We start from the raw sequence: 9,007 nt of genomic DNA on the forward strand, positions 1-9,007 counted from the left end.
TTCAAGTTATCAAATACAAAGAAAAATTTTGGGAATTAAATATATAATAAAAAAAAATATGAAAATTGAACATGTAATATATATGTTGTAACTGTTAAACATTGACCAATTTTTACCTATTTGTAATATTAGGGGTCATATAAATGACACAAAATTGAGAGCGTTAGTTATCACCATCGCTATATATATACCTAATGTTTTCACATATGAATAGATATAATCATGAAAACATTTTTAGAATTATAATGGGTTTAAGAACTTAAAAAAAATCATTCTTTTAAAACACGGTGTCTTGAACCTGTTAATACTGTGCCACCAAAATTGTGCGGTTTTTCATAAAAAAAAAAACGATATATATAAGTGTCTTAGAAGTAAAATTTAAGCATCTTTACAGTAGGAATTATGGCATAAAATTTAAATCAAGGGGACAAGTTAGAAAATTTATTTACCGACTTTATTATTTCTACGTATATCCCAAATCACTATTTTGCAAGAGTACAGAGTGATTAAGTCAATAACCACTAAATAATTTAATGGGTACAATTATTTATTCAACAAAAATTGAAATCCAGTCACAGTTTACTAAATACAGCCATTATTCAGTCTTATTTGTGGAGAAAGCGAACGACAATCCATTGATAATCGGAAGCCATTTTGCCGCAATGCATGACGGAGCCAAAGCTTTTTTGGAGTTCACGCCATGCTTACTCTACAGAGGCTAACGTTTGTGTCAAAGCAAAAAACTACCAGGTATTGAAGTGAGGAAACGATGTAATAATCTTAATGTACTGGTACTAAAAGCACTTAGAAAACTAACAGAATTTGATTTAATAATTGAATCCTAGTAACAAAGGACTTTGATTGTACATACGTTGTATAATAGGTTTATGTAAGAACAGTCCTGAAGGAAAAGGTTTATATTTTCTAACCTAAGTCACTATGTATAGGTTTAAACATTAAAGATGCATTGTAAAATGGACGAAGAAGAGGAATCATGGAGCAAACCTATTATGGACATTATAAGTGACAAACAGAGTCCCACAAATAGACTGAAGCTGCAAAACAGATCACTGGAGAAAGGTATACATGGAATATTACATGTTTCTACTTGTACATTGGACCACCTGTATTGATAAACAAGGAATCCACGTAATTGTCGGTTACCATGTCTTTTGATGCGGTGTTTTCAGACTAGTTAGTTAAGATGACATTCAAAATGATTATAATAATAATAATAATAATAAAACTTTATTTAAAGAAGGTAACCTGGTTAGTGCATTCACTATTCTTCCCCAGGGCCCTCTCTATATATGTACATATATCAAATACAAAATATATACACTTCATCAAGATACAAATCATCATAATCACATACAATTAAGTACATGTTATATAGGTTTGAGAATTATCACTGAATTATGAATTCAACACATCTTAACAATAACAGTACAATATACGATATTGAACTCTTATTATGCTCAAATGAGAGAACCAGCTTAATGTAATTTTCCACATTACGCTTGAATGTTCGTAGAGAATGAGAGAATCTAATGTGTTGGGGAAGTTTATGCCCAATGTACACCTGAATACTGAAAAGAGGTCTTGAATAAGTTTGTACGAAATTTTGGTCAGAGATAAGCGCACTTGGTTATAAGAAGTTGAAGACTGAAATTCTCTTACGAAGATATTCGGGAGTCATTCCACTCTCTCTCTGTATTTGTTAGATCAACTAGTTCATCTCTCTCTCTCTCTTTTCTCTCTCTCTCTCAAGGATTGAAGAAAGATATCTAAATTATGTAAGAAACTGCATGGTAAAGAAAACTAAATTACTATTAACGAGGCCCGATCTAGTTGAAAATTACGAAAACGGAATGATAAAATTTTTTAATTTTTAGAAATATATTTGTATGTATTATGCTAACAAAAATTAGAATGAAATTTTGTTACCTTGCCTTTATTGTAGTCAACTGGGGGCACTGTCAAGATATGGACCATTTTTCGCATTTTTATATACAATTACATACTAAAACTCTCCAATAAACAAAGAAATTGACAAATATCATGCAATTTTCATTGTTCTAATAAAAAATGAAAAGAAAATTTAAGGTAGCCTTTATTGCAGTGAGAAGGGGGCATATCAAAACACAAAACTAGGATTTATTTTATCCAACTAGATATTTTATAAGTCGCAATGGGTTTACATAACATCAACACACTATTGCAATACTGTGTTAGTTTCTGAAAAATAAATAATTCTTACATTATGAAATAATTTCCTCTCCATTCTTTATATTTCTTAACACGCTATGTTGTTTTACCTGAAAAAAAGGGGGGGTTAAACACGACAAAATTACGAATATTTACGAATATCATGTAATACATAGAAAAATAAGATATTTCAGGGGTTGCATTTAAATGATTCATAGACTTATCCATGCATATTTAAGTCCTCAATAAAAGAGGGTGTGTATAAACTCTTCAACATGTTCAAGGAGAAAGACTAAAATTGTTTACATTTGGTTGCAGTGTGTGTTTTTTAACTGACAAGCTGAAATAAAACAAGAAAAAATTAATGAATATGTTCCAAGAAATTGATATCTCAAAATAAATACCAGCTTTTACCATGCACAGTCTATAGAGCTACCAGGTATCCAAGATCAGCAAAGCATTTTAGCGCAATCCAATTTGACGTCATTTTAATTGTGACGTTATTGTATTCAATTGTGACGGCAGTCAGAGGTACTGTGATATGCCTGAGTCAACGCTGCGCTAAAACGTTTGCGCAGATCAAGTAGATCAGGCGTCGTTAAAGTGATTCTTAAACTAGGAATCTTAATGGTCAAAGAAAATCAAACTACCTTTAAATTGAATTTAAAATAAGGACCAAATCTTAATACAATGTAATGAAAAAATGTCATTATATTCTTATTTCAAACAGCACTTGCTCAACCTACTCACGAGAGAACCATTATTCATATTGATGTGGACTGCTTTTATGCCCAAGTGGAAATGATCAGGAATCCATCACTCAGAGATAAGCCACTGGGTTTGTACAGCTATGATAAAATACTGCAAAACCTGTAATAATGTTCAAATTTAATACATGTATGTGTATACTTTGACAGGAATTCAGCAGAAGAACATTTTTCTGTTAGATGTCAGAAAGTAGAAAAGCTCATGTACATCAAAGACGAAGAAAAATGGGGGGATGGAGAATAGAATAAGGGGAAAAGTGTAGAAAATGGAATCAAAATTAAAAGTGGAAAATTTAAAGTGTAGAAGTGGTGGAATCATAGTAACAGGGAAAATAAGTTTTGAAAAGGGAATCAGTCTTAACAAGGGTATTAAGTGTAGTAGATGTACAAGTATTAGTATCCTTTACATCAGAATTTTACAGAAATTAAAATTTTGTGGCTGAACATTTTTTCATGTGCTAATATTTTCTAACAGAGTTTTTGAACAAGTACACATCCTATGTAGAGAGACTAGGAATGGATGAGAATTATCTAGATGTGACAGACTTGGTAGACCAGAGAAAAAGAGAAAACAACTTGAAAGTTGCTGGACATGTGTTTGGAGACAAACATGAAGATAAAGGTAACCAGTTACTTTTTAATTCAATGCAAGGCCATTGACAATTTTATATCAAAACTTGACAAAATATCTTGTACATTTGTATCTCACTTTCACAGAAGAGGACATTTGTACCTGTGGTTGCTATGAGCGGATTTTGACTGGTTCCCACATTGCTGAGGAGATTCGTGCAGCTCTCCACAAAGAGATTGGGTTGACCTGCTGTGCTGGCATCTCACACAACAAACTGTTGGCTAAACTTGTAGGAGAACAGCACAAACCCAATCAACAGACCGCATTGTTTTCCCATCAAGTTGAAGCTTTTATGGCCAGTCTTCCAAAGGCAAGGAATATACCAGGTATCTGCTTCAGACTGTTTATCTGGTCTTTAACACACAATCATTATCTTATGCAATAATGCATTTACATAGATTATCATCTGTAATGATACCCTCTGTCATGAAGTGGGGGATTGAACTGGAATCACTGTGTCCACCTCTCTGTGTGTTCATTTATTTACATGTAACACAATTTATACAATTTCACAAGTTTATGTTCAGTGATTGGATAACTTTCCAGGTACATGTAATGACAAAGGGTATTCAAAGAAACTTACAGATGTGGTATGTTTATGATTATATTTTAGACAAGTAGTGATTGTGTAATGGGGTAGGAGAAGGGGGATTCTGGCATGTTAACTAAATATTTTCATATATTCATACAAATGCTTGATATTTACATAATTCTGTCAGATTTAAACAATCATGAATTATGTTTACATTATGTCAGTAAAATAATGAACATTTGATTTGTGTAAATTTAATGTACAGTCTTAAGTTCTGATTCACTAAAAAAAAAATATGAAATGGACATAAAATGATGTATATATATATATGCTCGTATGACAAATCGTCACTATACTTTTGTATAAGGTATTGGTTCAGCCACAGCTAAGAAGCTTGCTGAGTTTGGTGTGGTTACCATGACAGACCTACAGCAGTGCCCTCTAGAGGATCTGAGGAGGGAGCTGGGAGACAATATGGCTGCTACCATAAAAGAGCTCAGTCATGGGATTGATAACAATCCTGTAACTCCTTACAGCAAACCCCAGGTACATGCGGGTACAGGACATTATTTTGAATGGGTGTACAGCTTATGGTCACATGATTATGTTTGGCATGAAGAAAGTAACATGTAGATTAATTTTTTCATCTGTTTAAATCTTTGACAGACATTGAGTGATGAGGATTCCTTCAAAAGCTGCTGCACTGTGAAAGAGGCAAATGAGAAAATTAAACAATTGCTCAAAAGTTTAGTAATAAGGTATGTCTACTGAGGTGTATAGGTAATTATTTTTTACATAAGTTAGACATACAGAAAGATTAAAGGTCATATGACCATTCATTGAGTATTTGAAAATCTGTTGATGATTAAAGCCCAATTTCAATGGATAAAATGTTCCACCTTCTTTATGAAAGGGTTTCAATAAGAGAAATTCACTTTTTTCACTGGTTTTAAAATCAATTTCTCATGAACATTCCTTTGCATTCAAGTTTTAATGGCCGAAATACCGTTTTTGCCCACCTTCAAAGAAGGGAGGGCATATTGATTTTGCTGTTCTTGGTTATTGTGTGTCTGTTTGTTAGTCCTCAAACAGTTTCCATTCATTTTCTTTGCAGAATTTGCACATATGGAAATGAAATTTGGTATACAGATTTATCATAAAAATATAGGCCAACTTCTGTTATGGGTATAATCTAGCAATATTTGATAGAGTTATGCCCCCTGGACATAGAAAAATTCCAATTATTTGCAGTTTACGTTTATTTTCTTTGCAGAGGTTGCACATACTGTTGTGAAATTTAATATACAAATTTATCTTAAGAATATCTACTAGGTCAAGTTCTGTTTTGGGTCTAATCAAGCAATTTATGACAGAGTTATGCCCCATGGACTTAATTCCACAAGTCTATTTAAACCCAATTTATTTTTTCAGCATTAAAAAAAAAAGGCCATACTTTTATTAGAAGGCTTTTATTATTTATAAATATTAGTCCACTTTTTGTAGGCTAGTAGAAGATGGGAGAATTGCAGGAACAGTGAGATTGACCATTCGTAGACTGAGTGCTGAAAACAAATACCTTAACAGGGAATCGAAACAATGTAACATTCCAAGCCATGTCCTTTCAAAGCTAACAAAAGGTACACACATATAAAGAATATTTGTGTTCCATTATAGTTCCTCTCTCTGATCTAAAATTGCTATAAGATTTCATCTCATAAATCATGTTTTGGTTATAACTTGTATGATATATCAATTAAAGATCAATGGGCATTTACACTGTAATGAAATGATCAAAACTTAACATGTTATGTTATAACTATGTACTTAATTGTTATACATGTGCAACTTAGCATGTTTTTCTGACATTTTTAAAATATATATTAGGACTGGTCATTTACTATGATAGAGGGCAAGGGCTATACAAGTACTGTACATTACCTAACAAATTTTGAAAAAAGAATCATTCATTTTAATTTATTATAAACATTTTTTCAGAGAACCAACAGCAAACCTGTGGTAAATTAGAAGTCATTGTTATGAATCTATTTAACAAGCTGGTGGATGTCAGGATGCCATTTCATTTGACCCTTATCAATGTGGCCTTCTGCAATCTTATAGAAAGAAACAAAAACTCAATCAGTCATTTCTTTTCTCCAAAAAAAGACAAGAGCAGCCAGAAGGCTTTGTACATTAACAAGGAGTCCTGTATTACTGAAACAAACAGCAGTAAGAAAACTGTGTGTGGTGAGGAACTGACTTGTACTTCAAGTCAGATGGACAAGGAGTGCTCTTCCTCTAGATCTGAGACAAGTGCTGATTATAACTTAAATAATTCAAGGAAGTTAGATGTCAGTAACATGTCCCCTGTAAAAACACCAGCCGTACTCAACACAATTTCTCTAGAAAGTCAGAGGAACAAAAATGACATCATATGTCAATCATTCACCAAACGGAAATCCTCCTTGGCTGAGTCGGGCTTTTTCAGCAAGAGGCTTAAAAGAACTCCCTCTGAGTCTTCTCAGTGTTTAAGTCCAAATCAGTTGGATTCTAAGTCTTCTCAGTCTACAGATCCGAATCAACTGGATTCTAAGTCTTCTCAGTGTGTAAGTCCAGAACACATGGATTCTATTGATGGGGAAGTGTTTTCGCTTCTTCCTCCAGACATCCAAAAAGAAATAATGGAAGCCAGGTCTAAATTTCCACCCAGTACTAATATTTCTGTTAATGGTGAAATGGAAAGTGTATCAATTGAAAGTGATCATAGGCATGACAACCCCTGTGAGACAAAGACAAAGAGTTTACATTTAAAGTCATGCACAGTTCAGCTAGGTGGAAGTAACGACCCAGATTTTAAGTCTAATGCTTCAGTGCCTCAGACTGCTGAAACTTCATTTGTCCCGACAGGGTATGACAGAGATGTCTTCTTAAGCTTACCAACAGACATTCAGGAGGAATTGGTTAAAGAGGAAGAAAGCAAAGCTGAATGGGCTCGTGTAAAACAAGTCAAAAATAAGAATCAACAAACCAAAAATGTGAAGACTGCTCAATCAAATAGTCTTCTAAGTTACTTTAAAAGAAGTAAATAAAATGTTTGGAAGAGTGCAATTTCAAAAAGAAATACAGAGCGACGACAACAAGTAATTAAAGATGAAAGTACCTTTCAATATCCAATCACATAGAAATATACTACATGTATATTAGAATGTATATTTTACTGGTCAGAGTCCATAAGAGATTTTGTAATAATAAGGTGTCTGTTGTCCATCCATACATGTAAGATTGCCAGTTGACAATTTTTCAAATGCTACTCCTACATATTTTATATGATTTCAATATAATTTGGCACACAAGAAGACTGATTACAATGAATCTTGCAACAAATAAAGTGAGGATCATATTTATCACCTATGCATTGTTTCAAGGCCATTACTAGTGCTACTTGTTTTAAGTACAAACCAGTAGAGTTACAGTCTCATCAGAAACTTTGGTTTATATGTTATGTTGAAAATGTAATAGAAGGGAATTGACCTAATTACCATCATGAATGAAATCAAATCTATATATATATGATAAGGAATGTTGTAAATTTGATACTTTTGTTAAGATATTGCACATTGTTATACATTGTACATTTCAAGTTATTAAATGAAAGCAGTGAACTGGATTTTAGGCTTCTCTGTAAGACTTAATTGTTTCACCAATAAGCAAGGTGATCACTTATAGAAACAAGATGTGTTTGTGAAACACTGATGCCTCTCCAGTCTGTATGGCAACATAGTGAAGGTTAAATTTTCACGAATGCAAATCAAACATGTTGATACCCAAAGTAAGGCCTTCTCACAAGAAATACAAACATGAAATATTAAACCCAAGCACAATCTGTTCAAAAGTTTTGGCCAAGGTTAACATTTTTTAAAGGTAGGCAAAACTACAGGGTTAAGGTCAAAGGGTCAAGGTTGTTGGTATCTAATGGAAGGTTTTTGTCACAAAGAATGCATATGGGAAATATGAAAGTCCTAGCACCAACCATTCAAAAGTTATTGCCAAGGTTAAAGTTTTGAAAAAGTAGGTTAATCTCTACGGTCAAGGTGAAACGGTCAGAGTTATTGGTATCCTATGAAGTCTTGTCACAAGGATTACATATTTGAAGTATGAAAGCCCTATCCCTTACCATTCAGAAGTTATGGCCAAGGTTAATGTTTTTTTTAAAGGAGGTCAATCATCAAGGTCAGTAGATCAAAGATGTTGGTATCCAATGGAAGGTCTTATCACAAAGAATACATACCAGAAGTATAAAAGCCCTAGCCCTTACCGTTCAAAACATGGCCAAGGTTAAGTTTTTGAAACTAGGTCAATCTCCAAGGCAAGGTCAAAAGGTCAAATGGGTTGGTATCCAATGCAAGACCTTATCACAAAGAATAGACATGAGAAGTATGAAAGCCCTAGCCCTTTCAAAAGCTATGCCAAGGTTAAAGTTTTTAAAAGTAAATAAATCTCCAAGGTCAATGTCAAAAGGTCAAAGTTGTTGATATCCAATGATAGGTCTAGTCTTACTGTTTACATATGTGAAGTATGAAAGCCCTAACCCTTATCATTCAAAATTAAGGCCAAGATTAGAGTTTTTTAAAAGTAGGTCAATCTTCTATTTTAAGGTTGTTGGTATCCAATGATAAGTCTAATATTACTGTTTACATATGTGAAGTATGAAAGCCCTAACCCTTATTGTTCAAAATTATGGCCAAGGTAAAGTTTTTTTAAAAGTAGGCTAGTCTTCAAATTTAAGGTCAAAGTTGATGATATCCTTTGTAAGATCTTGTCACAAAGAATACTTATATGAAATGTGAAAGTCCTATCACCAACCATTCAAAA

At 33.2% G+C, this 9,007-nt stretch overlaps 1 protein-coding gene across 1 annotated transcript; it reads left to right on the top strand.

Moving 5' to 3' along the window:
* The first annotated feature begins 885 nt into the window (after positions 1–885).
* On the top strand, positions 886–7,251 carry LOC134252519 (DNA polymerase iota-like). Its single transcript, XM_062735015.1, has 9 exons — positions 886–1,080; positions 2,939–3,046; positions 3,126–3,165; positions 3,446–3,597; positions 3,693–3,932; positions 4,506–4,684; positions 4,805–4,896; positions 5,642–5,775; positions 6,134–7,251. The coding sequence occupies exons 1-9, from the start codon at positions 963–965 to the stop codon at positions 7,222–7,224; spliced, it is 2,154 nt and encodes a 717-aa protein (XP_062590999.1). The 5' UTR covers positions 886–962; the 3' UTR covers positions 7,225–7,251.
* The last annotated feature ends 1,756 nt before the right edge of the window (positions 7,252–9,007 follow it).

The sequence above is a fragment of the Saccostrea cucullata genome, unplaced genomic scaffold (assembly GCF_032062105.1).
Source record: "Saccostrea cucullata isolate Sc308-1 unplaced genomic scaffold, CSIRO_AGI_Scuc_v1 ctg167, whole genome shotgun sequence".
Classification (NCBI taxonomy): domain Eukaryota; kingdom Metazoa; phylum Mollusca; class Bivalvia; order Ostreida; family Ostreidae; genus Saccostrea; species Saccostrea cuccullata.

What these genes read in the sequence shown, in the direction of transcription:
- LOC134252519 (XM_062735015.1), top strand. Translation starts at nt 963, where the DNA reads ATGCATTGTAAAATGGACGAAGAAGAGGAATCATGGAGCAAACCTATT. An exon ending in AGACAAACATGAAGATAAAG is followed by an intron (nt 3,598 to 3,692) that starts GTAACCAGTTAC and finishes TCACTTTCACAG; the next exon opens with AAGAGGACATTTGTACCTGT. An exon ending in AAAGGCAAGGAATATACCAG is followed by an intron (nt 3,933 to 4,505) that starts GTATCTGCTTCA and finishes CTTTTGTATAAG; the next exon opens with GTATTGGTTCAGCCACAGCT.